General features: G+C 48.3%; 1 protein-coding gene across 2 annotated transcripts; it reads left to right on the top strand.

Annotated features, from left to right (window-relative positions):
• The first annotated feature begins 3,400 nt into the window (after nucleotides 1-3,400).
• Nucleotides 3,401-18,418, top strand: pdlim2 (PDZ and LIM domain 2 (mystique)). Of its 2 annotated transcripts, none has more exons than XM_048523172.2 (9): nucleotides 3,401-4,244; nucleotides 10,963-11,114; nucleotides 13,003-13,072; nucleotides 14,377-14,528; nucleotides 15,175-15,241; nucleotides 15,604-15,761; nucleotides 17,364-17,509; nucleotides 17,722-17,818; nucleotides 18,163-18,418. In XM_048523172.2, exons 1-9 carry the CDS (start codon nucleotides 4,152-4,154, stop codon nucleotides 18,329-18,331), a joined length of 1,104 nt encoding a protein of 367 aa, XP_048379129.1. In that variant the 5' UTR covers nucleotides 3,401-4,151; the 3' UTR covers nucleotides 18,332-18,418. The 2 variants fall into 2 exon arrangements, with proteins under 2 accessions (XP_048379129.1, XP_048379130.1); XM_048523173.2 differs by lacking the exon at nucleotides 18,163-18,418 and adding an exon at nucleotides 18,037-18,156.
• The last annotated feature ends 1,331 nt before the right edge of the window (nucleotides 18,419-19,749 follow it).

The raw sequence follows: 19,749 nt of genomic DNA, 5'->3' as shown, positions 1-19,749 counted from the left end.
GTGTTCTCCACAGTCTGATGGAGGGAGTCGACCTGAACACTGTAATTACCCCTGCCTGGGTATGTTCACTCCATGACCTCTGAGCTTGCACTCTAACCTCTCCATCAAATGATCGTAGAAAATGGAGAATTTTGAACAGAAAAGAATGGCTGACAATCTTGAGGGTGTGCTGCACTGTCAGAGGTGCTGTTGAACACTTAAACCTGTCTGCACCAGCTCTTGAGTAAATCTAAAATATCCCAGGCTCACAAATGGAAACAGAGGAGGGCCATTCTCCTGTGTGATCTGTGTATCTGGCCTTCAATCAACATTATTTAACAGTTTCCCATGACAATGGAATTGCATTGCCTGTTTAGCAGTTTGGGAAGGGTGCCCTACAAATATTTTCCTTTTAATAAAAGACAAAGACAGTCACTCTCAGGATTCATCCTCAGCATCATGGTGTGTTCCTTTGCCAAGACAACCTGTTTGAGAAGAGCTCCCAGATAAGCTGCAGAAGGTGACAGTTGGGTCTGTGGGAGGGTGCACAGTGAAGTTTGCACTCTGGGAATTCCTAGACTATGGAGACAGTAGGAAATGTTTACTTTCAGACAGACCTGGGTTTCTTTGTAGCTGGTCGTAGTGTTGTAAAACAAAATGCTGGGGAATAAAACACAGCAGGTCTTGCAGCATCAGTGGAGCACATTTGACTCTTCTCCAGACTCATGTAATTGTATGTACAGCAGGCAGTTAGAGAGGCAAAGGGTATGTTTGTTTTTTTAAAACAAGAACATTAGAATATAGGAAGACAGAGATCTGACTCCATGCCTTATTTGCCTAAGGAAGGTCACACTTGCCCGAGAGGCAGTACAGAAAAGGTTCGCTTTGCTGCTGCCTTGGCTGACAGGTTGTCTTTTCAAAGAGATTGAGTACATAAGGCCAGTACTCCCTGGAGGCTAGAAAAATAGGAGGGATCTCCGCAACAGAAAATTCTCAGGGGCTTGTCAGGATAGATGCTGGAACAAAAATGTTTCCTGGCCATTTCCCGACTGTCATTAAAAAAAACCCCTCAAAGTGGCAAATCTTTGGAATTCTCAAACTTGGCCAGCTACAGGTGATCAGTTGTTGATTATATTCAAGGCTCCGATTGTTAGACTTTTGGGTATAAAAGGGGTTGAAGGGATTGGGCAAGGTGTGGAGGTGCAGTCAGGTTGATGATTTCTCTCAGTCTTGTAGGAATTCAAATCCTACGACAATCCTTTGAGAATTATCTTGTAGGACGGTGTCAAAATCAGATTGGCTCAATGATATTGTTGAGGAAGGAAAGCTGCCCTCCCAGCATAAAATGCAACTCGATGACACTGATTTTTCACTGACTCTTTGGTGGACTATCAGTTGTATCAAACCCACTCTGTGCGGTTCAAAAAGGCACCTCTCCAACACCATCACTTCTGTGGGACATCTAGCATTGGGCAATAAATCCGTGTCATGCCAGAAATAAATAGTGAGGTGGGGAGGAACCCCCTTGCACTATTCCAGCCCTGCAACAATTATCTTGAATAAGGGGAGTGATCCCTATTTCTACCCCATCTCCAGTCAATATGTGTGAAAAATACAGCATCTGGGAGAGACTCATGCCCCAATCCAGATCACCAGTGAAGGAGAAACTGATTCTATTCCGAGAGGATGTGGTCAAACTGCAGTGACAGAATTGTGGTGATCGTCACCAAGACTCTCAGCCTCTTCTGAACACACAGCACAGAGTTTCCTTCCTCTTCAATTTGTAAATTTCTCCATTTCCTCTGCCCTGCTTCTAGCTTTCTGCTTCTCTGACTGAACATGGCAGCGGGACTGACAAACAACCATCAGAAGGTGCAGCAAACTTGCATTTGGATAGCACCACTGGTTGCATGAAATAGTGCTCCTCACTCCACCGTTGCTCCTTTTGATGTATACACTGAATCTGTGTCGTCTGTCTCTTGATCTTCCCGCAATGGAGACAGCTTGTCCATGTCCGTTCTGCTCACACATCTTGATTTTGAACCATTCAATTGAGTCTGGTGTAGTACTTCACAATCAGGAATGTTCATCAGGCCAGAACTGGAAGAGAGTCAAAATCTCTGAGGGTTGCAGGTCTGGTATCAGATACAGAGGCAGGGAGGGGAGAGGCCAAGAAAGAATTTGAAAAGTATGATGACTATTTTAAAAATCAAGGTGTTGTAATCGGTATAGGTCAGTGAACTCACAGGGTGATCAGGAAAGGTGATTTGCTGTGAATTAAGACACAGAACAGAGTTCACAATAAGTCAAGGTGACAGAGAGGACAGCATGTGAGGGGCCTGGCATCGAAATGGTTTGAGTGAAAATGTAGAATACGGGATTCAGCAGAAACTGGGGGAGCTGAAAGACCATGGTAAGCAATGTGACAGAGGGGGAGATACAAGGAGCTAACTCTGGTGGAGACGGTGAGACATTCTCAGTCCTCCTGAACTCCTCCCTGAGCTTGACCCTCAGCTCTTTCCAGGTACATCAGTACTTCGCCTGATGGAGAAGCAGTGCTCCAAAAGCTTGTGATTTCAATTAAAGCTGTTAGACGGTAGGGTCTCGGCCCTGCTCCTCTGATGCTGCTTGGCCTGCTGTGTTCATCCAGATCTACACCTTGTTGTCTCAGATTCTCCAGCAACTGCAGTTCCTACTATCGCTGTATGACTCCTGACAGGGACGTCAGTGACCACCAGCATCACTAAACCATTGCATCCCATCAACTTTGTCTCAATGTCTACACTGCCTTCACCTTCAGAGGGTCCATTTATGATTCCTCCCTTCCATTCCTTCACTCCTCTACCTCCAATTCTGAAGAGACATGCAGGACTCTTCTCAGCCACTAAAGGCCGGCCCCATTAGCTTTTTCATGGAGCAACTTCTGGTATGTCCAATTCTGCTGTTTGTATTTAGCCCCCACCTCGAAACTCCACTTGTTTCTTACACTGCCCCATTGCCATCACGGCCCACATCATCGTCCTCTTTAGAATTTCATCTTCTCTGCCTCACATCTTGTCACAGACCGGCTCCCTCTTGTGCTTCCTAGTTCTGAGGACATGTCCACTGCCAAAAATGTTTACTTGGTTTCTGTCTCTCCGTGGATAAAGCTTGACCTGTTGACAGCACTGTATGTTTTCAGCTCTGACATGTATGATTCCCCCAAAGTTTATTTTTAATTGGCTCCTGGAATGTGTGCGTGGAACTGGCCAAGCCACATTCATTGCCCCTCCCTAATTGCCCGAGGGCATCAGGAAGGGGTTGGGTGCGCTGTGACACCGGAGCAGGGGGTCCAATGGAAACCACTTGGCTTTTACAGTAATGTTATCAGGAAGCAATCTGTGATTGAGCAGGAGGGCTGTGGAATTCAATTTTACAACCTTCCTGACTGAGCTGTGAGTCTGCTCGGCGTTTCGAAGATCCCTGCGCACTGGGAGCTACTCACAACTTGCATTGGGCTGATTCTGCCCCTCAGCACTCCTGCTTTTTCAAGTTGCTGCCATCCACAATGAGAAATGAACAAAACCTCTCCCCAAATACTAAACACTCAGAGGCTGGTGGAGAGGCTTTGAGCAGGCTGAAGGAAATCCATCTTCGATGGCCTGAATGGCTCCATTAGTGAGTGAGGGGGAGAGGGCTGTCTGAATTGAGCTGATAACAGAGACGGGGAGGGGGAGAGATTTCATCACCAGAGTGAACATTTAAGAATTGTCGAATAGGAACCGAGGAATTGGCTTCTGGTTTTTAGGTAATTTATGATGAAGCAACATTTTGGGTTTTGTGAACGTGTACCACCAACAACAGACACCCTGTAGCCCAGGGCTTTGGTTCAGGAACAAGCCCAGTGGTTGCTTTACATTCACTTGCTTCCCTCTCAACTTTCCTTCAGTGGAGGGCTATTTGACTGTGTACGGCAGCACAGTTGAGTTGCAACAGTCCCCGTTGCCTGTGCCTGGCAGGGCCGGTAGGTTCTGCGTGCACTGAACCTGGGCTGGGAGCACAGCCAGCAGATTTGGGAGGAGCCGGATTTCTAATGAAGGTGAGCAGCAGGAGAGAGAGAGAGAGAGGGAAGGGTGGAGCCCGAGGTTTAAGGGGCGGGCGCCCGGGCTGATGGTGTCGAGCTGCGCAGCGAGATGTCTCGGACGGTGAAACTGTGTGGTCCCGGACCCTGGGGATTCCGCATTACCGGCGGCAGAGACTTTCACAAAACCATCGCTGTCTCTAAGGTGAGTGCCTGGGCCGGCTCTGCTAGAACGTCAGCTACAGCGCGAATCCGGCAGGGAGTCACATTTGCTGCCTCTGCGTAGCGCCTAGCTCCGCCCGTGCTTCGTGTGGCCCAGCGCTGAAAGCAGGAATCTTCCTGAGGGAAAAAAAAAGAGCTGTACGAGTGGGATTGGGAACTGTTTGGACTGGGAAAGGTTAACGCTTCCTCTCAGCCACCTTCTCTGAGCCAGGAGCTGACGAGCAAAGCAACGTCTGCGGTACTTTTCTGTGGGAGCTCACACACACAACTTTCCAGCCCTTCAGTTTCCAAACACGTACCCCCCCCCCTCCCAATTCGCTCTGTAGGCACCCCTTCTCCCTCACCACACACGCACACATTCACTTCCCCTTACCCATGGTCTCTGCTTCCCTCCCCCACATCCCTACCCTTAACGACAAACTCCATCTCTCTCACCTGCCTTCAAGAGGTAGGAATTCTTTAGCAAGTAACTCACCTCCTGACTCCCAGAAGCCTGTCCACCACCTTCAAGTCAGGCGTGTGATGGAATACTCCCCACTTGCCCTGGATGGGGGCAGCCCCAACAACACTCAAGAAACTTGACAGCATGCAGGACAAAGTGGCCCCTGCTCGATTGGCACCACATGCACAAACATCCCACTGCCTCCACCCACTGATGCTCAGTAGCAGCAGTGTGTACCATTTACAAGATTCACTGCAGGAATTCACAAAATCCTTAGATAGCACCTTCCAAACTCTCAACCACTTTGATCTAAAAGGACAATGACAGCAGTTACATGGGAACTCCACAGCAAGTTTCCCTTCAAGCCACTCCTGTCTTGACTTGGAAATATATCAACATTCCTTCACTGTTGTTTAGTTAAGATCCTGGAATTCCCTCCCTAAGGGCAATGTGGGTCAACTTCCAGCCCATGGACTGCAGAGATTCAAGAAGGCAGCCCACCCCCACCTTCTCAAGGGGGCAACTAGGGACAAGTAATAAATGCTGGGCCCAGGCAGTGATATCCACCTCTCAAATTTAAAGCTGGCTTTTTTTTTCCAATGTGCTGGCATTGAATGTTGAGCTGGAGCTTGTGATGGTGAGGTGCTTCTTGCTAATGAGCATTTTGCTGGGGTTTACTCGATGTATTCTGTCTCCTTTCTCATTCCTGTTTGCACACATTCTCTGTAACTTCCAAATCAGCTGGACATTAAATGTCATGCTCTGGATTTTTCCCCTGTCACTGGATTAGTAGGCAAAGTGATTAGCCTGTTAGCCAGTCCGTTCCACAACCTTTTCCCTCCTCCGAGGCTGCAAACAAGGAAAAGTGGTGGGAACTTTGTCGAAACTGAACCCCCCCCCCCACACCACCATCTCACCACCGCCCGTTCCCAACCCAGGCCTGGTGATGCCTGGTCCTGCCCTGACTGAAAATTAAATTAAACCAAACTCACCCAGGACAGGGACAGTGCAGGAATAAAGCTCCTTCTACACTCCCCATGAAGCATCCTTCCTAAAGCTCATTCAGAGCACAGTTAAAATTTAACCACAGGATGCAGAGGGGTCAAGGATATGGAAGCTTTGCTTCCCTTGGGGATGTGAATGGATTTGTTGGTTCATACAGCACTCTGATGAGCAGGAAAGCTGATTCTTCTGAAGAAGGACCTAGGCCTGAAATGTCGCCTTTCCTGCTCCTCTGATGCTGCTTAGCATGCTGTTTTCATCCAGCTCTACACCTTGTTATCCCAGTGGAACGTATAAGTAGGTTTTCAGTGTCCCTGTGATCCCAAGAGAGGGTGGTGATGGCATTACTCGGAGGAGGAGTAGGAAGGTCATATTGATGTTTATGGTGCAGTAAGACTGAGGTTATAGATTGATTGGATAGCAGTATTTCAGTGTCAGTGCTTAATGTGAGATTGTCAGCCTTCCTTCTCTGGGCAGATAATGCAAAAGTAGGAACAAAAACAAAGTTGCTGGAAAAGCTCAGCGGGTCTGGCAGCATCTGCGGAGAAGAAAACAGAGTTAACGTTTCGAGTCCAGTGACACTTCCTCAGAGGGTTTGCCAGCAACTTTGTTTTTGTTCCTGATTTACAGCATCCACAGTTCTTTTGGCTTTTAATACAAAAGTAGGACATTTGCTGCGTGCAGAAGGAGGTTGGGACAGACACTGGCTAGACCTAATCTGGGAAGTGATGACCTATCAAAGGCAGCAGATACATGAGGGCTTCAGATGGATTCCCTCAAATGGAGCTGGAACTGAGTGATTCCACAGCTGTATGTAGGCCTGGGGACATTTATAGAATATAGAACATTACAGTACAGGCCCTTCGGCCCTCTGTTGTGCCGACCTGTCATACCGATCTCAGGCCCATCTAACCTACATTATTCCATGTACGTCCACATGCTTATCCAATGATGACTTAAGTGTACTTAAAGTTGGCAAATCTATTACCGTTGCAGGCAAAGCGTTCCATTCCCTTACTACTCTCTGAGTAAAGACACCACCTCTGACATCTGTCCTATATCTTTCACGCCTCAATTTAAAGCTATGCCCCCTAGTGCTCGCCGTCACCATCCTAGGAAAAAGGCTCTCCCTAACCACCCTATCTAACCCTCTGATTACTTTATATGTTGTTGGAGTCGGGGCATTAACAAGAATGAGGAGAGATTTAACCAAGAGTTCTTCAGTCAGGAATTTTTTTTGAGCTGGACGCCGTGCTGTAATATGCAGTGTGAAAGGACTGGACCACATGTTGCCCCACTAGTGGTTGCAGCTGAGCCCTCTCTGAAGCCACATCAGCTGTCATTGTTTATCTTTAATTCATTCCCAGAAAGTGGGTGTAACGAGCAGAGCTGCATTCATTAACCTGCTCCCTGTACTGGCCCTGAAGGCATCAGGAGCCAGTGGCCTGGGACTGTACGGGGATTGCAGTCACATGTTCACAGCATTTGGAGGTACGATCACCCGCTGGGTTTTAACAGCAGTTTCATTGGTTCAGAACCACGACATTTTCATTTGCTCGTGCACTGGGATATGGTTAAACTCAAGACCTAGAGATGACAAGCTCAGAACCAGAGTCCATCAGAACCCTCGACACCATTGACATTTTTGATAGCATTTTTCACCCATTCCCTTCCATCCCTTCTTTCCCCCATCCCCCCACCTTCTCTTTCCCCTCCTCTCTTTCTTTTACTCTCTTGTTTTCTCTTCCTTTCTCTCTCTCTCTCTCGTTCTGTCTTCCTGTCTGTCTGCCTTCGTGTATGTCACTTCCTCTCTCTTTCAGCTGTCCCTCCACCACTTTGTCTGTCTCTGCCTTCACGTTATATTTTGATCTCACTCACGTGCTTGCCCGCACTCACTCGTCCCCTCCTTGCTCTCGCTGTGCACTCTTGCCCCCCATGTCCCCGCCTGGACCAGTCGAGCACCCTTTGTGATAGCAATCTTGTTTCATCCTCTGTTGAAATGTGGAAACTGAGCTCTCTTGCTGTAAGATGTTGGAATAGTTTCTGAGTTCCACCCAATCTAAACAATTGTCACTTTGTCCTTACTCCAGCTGCTCAGTTTGGCTCTTTATTTCCACACCTTGTTTCGCTAGCGATGGGAGTGAAGAGATGATGTAAAATTGAACTGAGGTCAAAACAAAACATTGCCTGTGCTTCCCTTCAGTGCTGTCTCTACATTGCCACTGCTTCACACTTCTTGGTGTCTTGTCAGTTGTCTGATTTTTCTGTGGGACACTGGCTGTGAGCCAGTTTGGATGCTGACTCATGCTGGGTGGCTGCACATCTATTGTTTTGACAACCTGGAGCATGAGCAGTTCCCCATGCTGGTCCCTCTCCTGCAGTGCTGCTGGAATTGGGTTTTGTTTCAACACTTTCCTGTTGGCCTGTCTGTGATAATGTCACCCAACACGGATCCCAGCACTGGACAAACAACCTGTATTACTGTCCCTTCACCATGAACATAGAACATTACAGCACAGTACAGGCCCTTCGGCCCTCGATGCTATGCCGACCTGTCATACCGATCTCAAGCCCATCTAACCTACACTATTCCATGTACGTCCATATGCTTGTCCAATGACGACTTAAATGTACCTAAAGTTGGCGAATCTACTACCGTTGCAGGCAAAGCGTTCCATTCCCTCACCACTCTCTGAGTAAAGAAACTACCTCTGACATCTGTCCTATATCTTTCACCCCTCAATTTAAAGCTATGCCCCCTCGTGCTCGCCGTCACCATCCTAGGAAAAAGGCTCTCCCTATCAACCCTATCTAACCCTCTGATTATTTTATATATTTCAATTCAGTCACCTCTCAACTTTCTTCTCTCTAATGAAAACAGCCTCAAGTCCCTCAGCCTTTCCTCGTAAGACCTTCCCTCCATACCAGGCAACATCCTAGTAAATCTCCTCTTCACCCTTTCCAAAGCTTCCGCATCCTTCTTATAATGTGCTGACCAGAACTGTACACAGTGCTCCAAGTGCGGTCGCACCAGAGTTTTGTACAGCTTCACCATAACCTCTTGGTTCCGGAACTCGACCCCTCTATTCATAAAAGCTAAAACACTGTATGCCTTCTTAACAGCCCTGTCAACCTGGGTGGCAACTTTCAAGGATCTGTGTACATTGACACCGAGATCTCTCTGCTCATCTACACTACTAAGAATCTTACCATTAGCCCAGTACTTTGCCTTCTGGTTACTCCTACCAAAGTGCATCACCTCACATTTGTCCGCATTAAACTCCATTTGCCACCTCTCAGCCCAGCTCTGCAGCTTATCTATGTCTCTCTGCAACCTACAGCATCCTTCGTCACTATCCACAACTCCACCGACCTTAGTGTCATCTGCAAATTTACTAACCCATCCTTCTACGCCCTCATCCAGGTCATTTATAAAAATGACAAACAGCAGTGGACCCAACACCGACCCTTCTGGTACACCACTAGTAACTGGTCTCCAGGATGAACATTTCCCATCAACTACCACCCTCTGTCTTCTTTCAGCAAGCCAATTTCCGATCCAAACTGCAATATCTCCCACAATTCCATTCCTCCGCATTTTGCACAATAGCCTACTGTGGGGAACCTTATCGAACACCTTGCAGAAATCCATATACACCACATCAACCGGTTTACTCTCATCTACCTGTTTGGTCACCTAATCAAAGAACTCAATAATGTTTGTGAGGCATGACCTTCCCTTCACAAAATCGTGCTGACTATCCCTAATCAATTTATTCTCTTCTAGATGTTTATAAATCCTATCCCTTATAACCTTTTCCAACACTTTACCAACAACTGAGGGAAGGCTCAATGGTCTATAATTACCAGGGTTGTCTCTACTCCCCTTCTTGAACAGGGGAACCACATTTGCTATCCTCCAGTCGTCTGGCACTATTCCTGTAGACAATGACGAGTTAAAGATCAATGCCAAAGGCTCGGCAATCTTCTCCCTGGCTTCCCAGAGGATCCGAGGATAAATCCCATCCAGCCCGGGGATTTATCTATCTTCACCCTCTGAAGGGTTTCTAATAACCTCTTCCATGTGAACCTCAATCCCACCTAGTCTAGTAGCCTGTATCTCAGTATTCTCCTCGACAACATTGTCGTTTTCTAGAGTGAATACTATTGAAAAATATTCATTTAGCGCTTCCCCTATCTCATCTGACTCCACACACAACTTACCACTACTATCCTTGATTGGGCCTAATCTTACTTTCGTCATTCTTTTATTCCTTAAATATGGATAGAAAGCCTTAGGGTTTACCCTGATCGTATCTGCCAACAACTTTTCATGTCTCCTCCTGGTTCTTCTGAGCTCTCTCTTTAGGTCTTCCCTGGCTACCACGTAGCCCTCAAGTGCCCTAACTGAGCCTTCACATCTCATCCTAACATAAGCCTTCTTCTTCATCTTGACCAGAGATTCCACACCCTTCATAAACCACGGCTCCCACGCTCTACAGTTTCCTCCCTGCCTGACAGGTACATACTTATCTAGGACACACAGGAGCTGTTCCTTGAATGAAGGCCTGTGGTAGTCTATCACTGACACACTGTGCCCTGCCCCACACCCTGAGGCAATCTGTGTCCATATGCTGCCTGAGCTGGACAATACCCAGCCTGTGTTGAGAAGGTGAAAGATACATAGACTCCACATGGAGCCAGGCAATGAGCATCTCCGAGTGAAAATATTCTCTTCAACTCCCCTCTCACGTTCACTGGTGTTACCATTTCTAAATTCCCCATGATCACCCCCCTCTGGGTTACCATCGACCACAAACTGGACTGGACCTTCCCTCTAAACAGTGGCTACAAAAGCAGGTTAGAGGTTTTGAATGGTGCAGTGAATAAATCCCTTCCTGATGCTCCAAAGCTTGACCACTGTCTACATGTGACAAGTCAGGAGTATGATGGAATACTCCCCACGCCGGCCTGGATGGGTTCAACTCTGACATCGTTCATGTATTTATTTAATTCTCTTTTTGTTTTGTTTCTGAAGTTCCCATTGCTGTTCCTTTTCAGGAACATGCCAGGGATTGCTGCAGCTCACTCTGTAAAAGGAAAATTAGTTCTCCTTACGTCTCAATATCTGGCCTGCTCCTGGTGCCAATTATCCCAATGTCCTTCATTTACTCATCCAGCTGGACTCAGTAAATAAAGCGACACAAAAGGAACTCTTCAGAAATTGAACACCTCTCTTTCCCTTCTCTGCTCACAGGTGACCAGTGGGAGCAAAGCAGATTTAGTGGATCTCCGCCTTGGAGACCAGATCACCAGCATCAATGGGGCTGAAACCTGTGACATGCTCAACATGGAGGCTCAGAACAGGATCCGAATGTGTGAAGGAGACCTCATCCTCAACGTTGAGAGGTGTGTGGCTGGGAGAGTTGCTGGAAGGTTGGGGACACAGCCTTTGTGTTGGGGGGGTGGGTGCTTTGTCTCCGAGTACAGAGAATTACTGCCTGCCACTGGATGAGGTAAGTCCTCAGCTTTGTCTGTCAGTCCTGTGCTGGCTGTGCCCGTAAGGCCCAGGGTCCGCTTGGAGGAGAGGCTGGTGCACGATACTGTTGTGACCCACCACTCCCTCAGTCTGACACTGCGCGGCCATGCGGTGTGTTCCAGTGCCTCTGGTACCAGGCGTGCTGCTAATGCAGGGACTGAGGGAGAGGACAGGTTTGCTCAGGCTGCAGGCTGGAGGGTAACCAGTTGGGGTTCAGTGTAACTTGGGCAAGCAGTATCGATAAGCATAGCAAATGGAGCAGGAATAGGGCGATGTTTCAGGGTGTCTGAAAGCAGTTGGTATCCATGAGTGTGTTTGTGTGTCTGGTGCACTCCCCTCCATTGCCCACCCTTTTGAATTCCCACTGACCTTTATACCTGCCACTTTTAAAAACCAGTCTGCTCCCCTTGTCGCAGGCTTTCCTTTCAGGGTACAGGGGTGGAGGGGAATGGGTTGGAGGGGGAGAGGGTTCAAACTGATGATGGAGGAGGCTATTGTGGAAGATCCAATTCAAGAGTGACCTATACAGTAAATGGAAAAGTCCTGGGGAAAATTGATGAACAGAGAGATCTGGGTGTTCAGGTCCATTGTTCCCTGAAGGTGGCAATGCGGGTGGATTGAGGGGTCAAGAAGGCATACGGCATGCTTTCCTTCATTGGGCGGGTATTGAGTACAAGAGTTGGCAGGTCATGTTGCAGTTGTATAGGACTTTAGTTTGGCCACATTTGGAATACTGTGTGCAGTTCTGGTCGCCACATTACCAAAAGGATGTGGATGCTTTGGAGAGGGTGCAGAGGAGGTTCACCAGGATGTTGCCTGATATGGAGGGTGCTAGCTATGAAGAGAGGTTGAGTAGATTAGGATTATTTTCATTAGAAAGACGGAGATTGATGGGGGAACCTGATTGAGATCAACAAAACCATGAGGGGTATAGACAGGGTGGATAGCAAAAAGATTTTTCCCCCAGAGTGGGGGACTCAGTGGATCAAAAAGGAGCTGTTTGGTGGTAAATGCTGTCTGACTCTGGCCTGATGCTGGTTAGCATGAGAGGGACTATCCCGGTGACTTTCCCCCCCGAACAGAATAATGTTGAATGAGTCCGTTAACCGTGGGCGCATCAACATTTGTGACTCAGAGACTGTTGTACCAGCTCTGAGTCTTGGTGCTTTCGTTCCTGCACTGAGTCTGAGTGTATCACCTCCGTCACCCTTGTGCTGCCTGTTGCTGGGTCACTGTTTAGGGACCCGGTCTGTCAGGCGGATCTCAGGCCTGTCACCCAGGGACAGAAGTTCATTTTCTGGCTGAGTATTAGGAGTGCTCTTGCCTGGGTCTTGGCCTCTGTGTTTCTCTCCCTTTGGAAAATATACCTCTTGCTGATATTCTGAAACTGCAGCTTTCTGGGTTTGAGCATCTTTCCCTGGGTTTTTAAATCCAGTAACCACCATGATACATATCAATGTTGGCTCATCCATTTATTCAGATGTGTTATTGCAGACCTCAGGAAGAGGTGGGACTTGAATCCAGGCCTGGTTCAGAGTAAGGGTGGGTACCACTATGCCACAACACCTTACGACGACACAGATAGACTTTAATGAGGCTGGTGTCTTTGCGGATTTGAAAACAATGCCTTGTGTAGAGAAGTTTGAGCATGCAATAGTTTAGCTTCTGTGGCCTGGTGCTCCTAATGACTCGAAGTAATTTGATTTTCAATGTTGTAATGTCTCAATGTGTTTCTGTTTTTTTTTGTTGTCATCCAAGGCCAGAGGCAGGTTCCCCTGGACTCTCTGATGGATCTCCCACTGACACCTTCCTTGCGCAGAGATTCCAGGTGAGAGTTGGTTGCAGGCCATGCTGTGTCTCAGGAAGGTACAGCGGTGGTTCCAGTCTGATTCTGGCCCAGCACTGGCCAAATCACTATCGTTGCTCTGAGGACTATACTGACTCACTGTCTACACTCACATGCACCGTGTTTGGGCAATACAAGCTTGAGAAGGTCATAGAGATATACAGCACAGAAACAGGCCCTTTTAGACCAACTCGTCCATGCTGACCAGGCCTCCTAAATTAACCTAGCCCCTGTTTGCCAGCATTTGGCTCCTATCCCTCTAAATCTTTCCTATTCACATATCCATCCAGATGCCTTTTAAATGCTGTAATTGTACCAGTCTCCACCACTTCCTCTGGCAGCTCATTCCATACACACACCACCCTCTGTGTGAACAAGTTGCCCGTTAGGTCCCTTTTAAATTTTTCCCCTCCCAACTCAAACCTATGCACTCTAGTTTTGGATGCTCCCACCCCAGGGAACAGACCCTATTCACCCTATCCATGCCCCTCATTATTTTATAAATTTCTATAAAGTCACCTGTCAGCTTCCAGTGCTCCAGGGAAAATAGCCCCAGTCTATTCAGTAATGTCTGTCTCTTTACATCTCTCTCTGTCTGCGTGTCTCACTCTTGCTCTTCGCCTCCCCCCCCCCCCCCCAACCCGTTCCCACTCCCACTCTGTGCCTGTGTCTCGTTGCACTCTTGCTCCCCCCCCGACCTCTCTCTATGTTCAGGTATTTTTGAATGAACCTGTACTGGGATGTTACTACACACCTTTGGCACAGGTGGGCTGTGAGCTCACGCCTCCTGGCTCAGAAGTAGGGACAGTACCCTGCTGCATAAGCAACCGTCTACCATCTAACCATCTCTTAACACTGCTGACAGTACTGTTCTGGGATTGAGTCCAAACCTTCAGCTAGAACATCAGGAGCAGGAAGCAGCTCCTTAGCTGGGGGTTTTTTTCTCTTCATTCAGTAAGATTATTACTGAGCTACCTCAGTCCCCCCCTTCCCATTCTATCACATTATTACTCCACTGAGAATCCAAATATCACCTCAGTAATACTGGAACGTCGCACTGCCGGAGGGTCAGCGCTGAGGGAGCGCTGCGTTGGATGGCGCACTGCAGTACTGTGAGCAAATTGACTCTTATTGCCTGTGTTTATTAAAGGAATGTGTTGTACATTGACTGTGTAGCCTGTTAGAATATTATTACAGAGATATTGAATTGCATGTTCTTGAGGCTGTGGAGGTCCATGTTTCAGGAAATTAGACAAATTTTCCCTTTTCCTCTACGCTTTTCCAAGACTGTCCTACAACCATTCAGGGATGAGAATAAGAATCTCGTCGAGAGAGGGTGGAGTGCAGGCTGTAATCCACGATCCCCGAACCTCTCGCCTATGCGATCCCTCTCCCCTGCTCCTGATGGGAAGTCCGTCTCTCCGAACACTAACAGGAGGTGAGTTTGCTTATGAACGGAAACAAGAAAATGGTCCAAGTTGGTCAAATGTTCTAGGGGCAGGGGGGACATTGTACTTGAATGTGCTTGCCCCCTCTAGGTGAGGGGTCTGTTCCCTGTCTAATGCAAGTTGAACGTCACCTTTTTGCACTTGTACTGTATGCCCCTATCAAGAAAACCAGGAGCACTGCATCAGCAGTTCTTACTATCTCTTTTGTTCTCGTTCCTTTTACAAGTTGCTTTATTTACTGATGTCTTCATCTGCCCCCTTCAATGGTCTGTGCACACACATATCCTGGTCCCTTTGCTCCTTCATGAAATAGAGGGTACAGTTCTATTAGCTTTCAATGTTCATCTGACCAAAGTATATCACCTCCAACATCTCCGCAAAGAACTTCATCTGCCACTGCCCCCCGCCGTCGCCAACCTGTCAATGTCCTTCTGGATTCCCACACTGTCCTCAAAAGTTTATAACGCTTTCAAGTTTCAAGTCACCTTCAAACTTTGAAATTGTCCCCAACGCGCCATGATCCGGATCATGAATATATATAAAGAAAACCAAGGTTCCCAATGCCCTTCAATACCTCAGTATTTAAGGAGCTGTGAATGGTGCAGAACATTTGATTGAATTTTCTTTTTGTTCCAGGTCCATGTCCTCAGTTTGGAGCTCAGAAGAGAAGGAGGCAGCATTTCGTGGAAATACGGTGCCAAAGGTGGGTGATCCCAAAACTGCTGGGGGAGACACACATCCCAGGTGTCTTCTCTGTGTGTGCGCGTCTAAGAGGGAGAGGGAGGCTGTGTGTGTACGCGCGTGTGGTGCTGGATGGGGTGGGATTTATGCTGTATCACTGTGACTCTTGGGATGCCTGTCTGTCTGGTGAGGAACTACTGCAAGCAGTGAGGGAGCGGTGAGCCCATGTAGGTAAAAGGAATTTCCTGAGCAGTGAGGCCCATCTGTGTGGAGAATACTCCCTCACCCAGTGTCCTGGTGAGGGGCTAAAGGGCCTTTCTCCTCTTCCAGCCAGTAGGTTTGGTGCTTTGGTGTCTTGACTCTTGCTTCTTCTGTTTGTTTCAGGGATTCCAGGCAGGAATCAGGGGCCACAGAAGCCTTTCTCCCATCTCCAGTTCCTGCTCTGTGCCTAGGGTGAGCCTGTCCACAGACTCGAGTCCCTCAGAGGTGAGGTATCAGACTGAAGGATCACACTCTCCCAGTTCCACTGCTCTGAGCAAAGGGTATGTGTCAGTGTGTCGGCAGATCTCCCACACCATTCACATAAGGACTAACATTTCAACAGCACGTTTCACCACCTCAGGACATTGTACAACCAAAGGAAGCCTTTCTCACAGCCGGTCAGCGACATATATGAGGCAGGTTCAGGTCACAGTGTGGGGGTAGGACATCACCAGTATTCCCTTTCCCGTCAGTGGCAGTACTTTCAGTTACTTGGGCCCTTCACTCTCTGGTTTGATCCTTCGCTCTTTCAGAAAGCTGACTTCCTCCTGTGCGTTTGCTCATCCATCTTTAATGTGGTTCGTGTCAAACATGAACTGTTGGTTTGTGTTCCTGTGAAGTGTCTTTGCAAATGAATGTTACAATATAGGAGCGGGCCATTCAGCTCATCACACCTGTGCTGGCTGCCTAAATGGGTATCATGACACTTTGCAGTCCTCCTGCCTGTTCCCCATTTCCCTGCTCCCCGTTTCTGTATAAATAACCATCCAGTGCCCTCTTAAATGCCTCTCAGTTGAACCTGCCTCCATCACGCTTCCAGGCAGTGCATCCCAAACACTAACTACTTGCTGTGTGGAAAAGTTTTTTCTTCCTCACATCACCCTTGCTTTGTTTGCACGTAGCTTTAAATCTGTGCCCTGTTTGTTCGTCAACTTTCCTGTGCCTCAGATGCTGCTGGTGTTGCTGTGTTCCTCCAGCTCCACACTGTTATCTCAGACTCCAGCATCAGCAGTTCTTACTATCTCTTTTGTTCTCGTTCCTTTTACAAGTGGCTACAGCATCTCTCTACCTACACAGCCCAGCCCACGCTCTGACCTCCTCTCGGACTGCTTCTGTCCAAGGAGAATAGTCCCAATTTCTTCAACATCACTGACATTTCTCATTCCTGGAGCCATTCTTGTAAACTGCTTCTGCACTGTCTCCAATGTTTTCCAATAACACAGGGCCTACAACTGTGCACAATACTCCCAGCTGCAGTGTCGCTATTGAACGCGCTGTAGGAACGCAAGTTGCAATTTATGATTCGAGCTTTTAATTCTGTTACTCCATCTGAATCTGTAACTGTATTTTCTCAAGTCACGAGTTTATCATATAGCAGGTTGATTTTAAGATCACCAGCTTTCAGAGAGTAATGAAGGAGCAGCGCTGCGAAAGCCTGTGACGTTATGTGATTTCTGATTGTTGACCTCTCCAGTCCATCGCTGACATCGTCGCATCATTGCAGCTGTTTGTGTTGCTGCTTGATCCACAGGGGTTTATCAAACTGATTCCCACCCGTCCCCACCCACCCACCAGCCCAGGGAAGCAGTGCCTGGGTGGACTGTGGGGTGGGGTGGGGTGAGGTGAGGTGGGCAGGACAGTGGGCAGCACTAGGACGAGTGGTGCTCAGGTGGGGGTTGCTGGGGTGTGCGGTGGGGTTGGGTAGGCAGATCTCAGGTGCGCAGTGCTCTGGTGGGCGGTGGGGTCAGGTAGATGGTTCGGGGTGGGCGGCGTTTGGGTGGGTGGTTCTGGGATACGCAGTGCTCGGGTGGGCAGTGGGGTGGCTGTATATTGTCCTTTTGACTTATTTTTGTCCGTGACACCATTTGCCTCGCTGCCCCCAGGGTCCTAGATCGTCGTTCCTCAAATCGAATTGACAAAGACTCGGAGGTTTACAAGATGATCCAGGAGAATCGAGCTGCAAAGGAACCTCCTCGACAGTCGAACCGTTTCCGTCAGCTTCAAGAGGCACTGGATGCAGACCAGGATGGTGAGGAGGGGCTTGGCTCGGCTGGGCGTGGGGTAGGAGGTTTTTGGGATGTTAGGAGGATATTGTGGGAGAGATGAGAGAGGGTGCAGGAGCAGGGGAGGATAGGATGGATAGTGTAACTGGGGAGGGAGGAAATATGGATGCTGTGTGTGACAGAATCTCTCTATCTCCTTTTCCCCTACCACCCCCCCCCCCCCCCCCGCCCCCACCAGGAGCAGCAGTACAGTTCCCTGGAAGATTCTCTCCCTTGGCCCCAGACACACCAGTGCCCAAATATCGTATGTGTGAGAAATGTGGATCAAACATTACGTGAGTATTAGTCAGTGTGGTCTGAGGATGTAATCAGCTGGAGGTGAAACAGGCAGCAGGAGGTGGCTGCACAGAAAGCAAAGCTAGATGGGCTGAGGGAGTAATCTCCCTCAGAAAGACGCTGCCCATTCTGGATTCGGTTCCATAATGCTGCCCATTGCTCCAAAGGACTCGCTCACACTCTCACTCTCACTCTTGCTGTCTCTCTCTCTCTCCAGTAGTCCCTGAATCCTACTGTGTCCCCGCGGACTGGGATTGATCCCTGTACGGAGTGAGCCGGGGGAGGTGACTGAGGGCTGGCGATTTTGTATCCTGTCATTGCTGTCATTTCTGTCATGCTGCAGGATGGAGGCGGTGAAGATTCGAGATGGCTGTTACCGGCACCAGCAGTGCTATGTCTGCACTGACTGTGGTCTCAACCTCAGTATGAGAGGCCATTTCTGGTTTCGTGATCAGATGTACTGTGAGAAACACGCTCAGAAACGGTTCCAGGAAGCAGAGGGCAGCTCTTGAGCAGAGCTCTATAACCCACCAGACGACCACTGCAAACCCCCTTTTGTTAAATACCCACTGATTTGATTTAATAAAGGAATGATGGCATTTTGTGGATTAATCTCTGCTGCTCAGCCAAGGTTAATGTGAAGGCTACAGGTTTCCTGAATCTCCGACCTGGACTGTTTGAGACTCTCTACGTTAGCCGTTATAAAGTAATTGCTTCCTTTCATTTGGAAGGGAAATGTGCGTTCACTTGGGCTTTTCCACTGCTGTCACTGAGGAATCAGAGCAGCTAATTTCACACAGCAAGATCTCACAGACAACAGCGCAATTGTTCCCAGATAATCTGCACCCAGCCTTTAATTCCCCTATCCTCCCAATCATCCCTGGGAGATGGATCCTGTACCCCAGGCGACTGGGATCTTTCTTTCTGTGCCTTTGCCAGGAATGCTGCCCTGCAAGAGGTGCCTTACTCCTAAACTATTTTGCTGGCTGGACTGGCATTGCTGAAGCATTCGAACTTCCAGGGTGGGTCTTGGGACGCAGGGCTGGTCAGACATGTCTGTTTGGACTATTCCCTCAGCTCTGGCAGCTCACCGTGGTACGGGGTCCACGTTCCTGAGCATGGACTTATCATGGTGTAATTGGAACATGTGCCTCTGACGGTTTGGGTTTTCTCAAATACCCCGAGCTCTGAGTTTCATTCTCCGAAATGGATCCAGTCAATCTTTCCTGAGGAAAGACTCACTGGTTACAGGCTCAATAAGAATAACAGTTAGAAAAACACAAAGTGGGAGCAGGCCATTCTCTTCCCTAAATCTGTGCTGCCATTCAATAAGATCACGGCTAATCTTTGACCTTCATTCACTTTTCTGCTTGATGCCTTTTCTTTTGTGACCCACGTTCTCTCCATTTCGACGTACTCTGCGACCACGCACACAGCTATGCTTTGAGAATTCTGAAAGCTCCTGTTTAATTGGTGGGATTTCTCTTCATCTCCATCTAACTGACTCAATGTTCTGAGACCCTACCTCCATATAGTTTGTCTGTGTCTCTGTGTGGTTCATTGCAACAAGCTTCGGCGAGGGAGATCTGTCTCGAAGATTGTCTCACATTTTTCTAAACTGCAGCCAGCACAGGCCTGTATACTCGGCCTTTCATCACACTACCTCCCCCACGCCCCAACTTGCTCCCAGGGAGGGGACTGGCTAAACTTGCCCTAAATTTTTCACAGTAATAGTTCCTACCTGGGCTCCTCAGTTGGAGCCCAGTGCCTCCTAGTGGCTGGGCATTGCCAGCAGCAGGTGCCATAGTCAGGCCCCTACCAGCCTCTGCTGGCATTTTGTGGCACTGCAGGGCACTTTTCCCTTTCCCACTTGTGGCATGTGAGTGTCACTGACTGAGCCCAGCATTTATTGCTCCATCCCTAGTTGCCC

This window comes from Stegostoma tigrinum, chromosome 40 (genome assembly GCF_030684315.1).
Source record: "Stegostoma tigrinum isolate sSteTig4 chromosome 40, sSteTig4.hap1, whole genome shotgun sequence".
NCBI lineage: Eukaryota > Metazoa > Chordata > Chondrichthyes > Orectolobiformes > Stegostomatidae > Stegostoma > Stegostoma tigrinum.
The sequence above is the reverse complement of the archived record's forward strand: the minus strand, read 5'-3'. Positions and strand labels throughout refer to the sequence as shown.

Coding starts and splice junctions, on each gene's coding strand:
- pdlim2 (XM_048523172.2), top strand. CDS start 4,152: ATGTCTCGGACGGTGAAACTGTGTGGTCCCGGACCCTGGGGATTCCGC. Junction 13,073..14,376: donor TCCTTGCGCAGAGATTCCAG/GTGAGAGTTGGT, acceptor CGCTTTTCCAAG/ACTGTCCTACAACCATTCAG. Junction 14,529..15,174: donor TCTCCGAACACTAACAGGAG/GTGAGTTTGCTT, acceptor TTTTTGTTCCAG/GTCCATGTCCTCAGTTTGGA.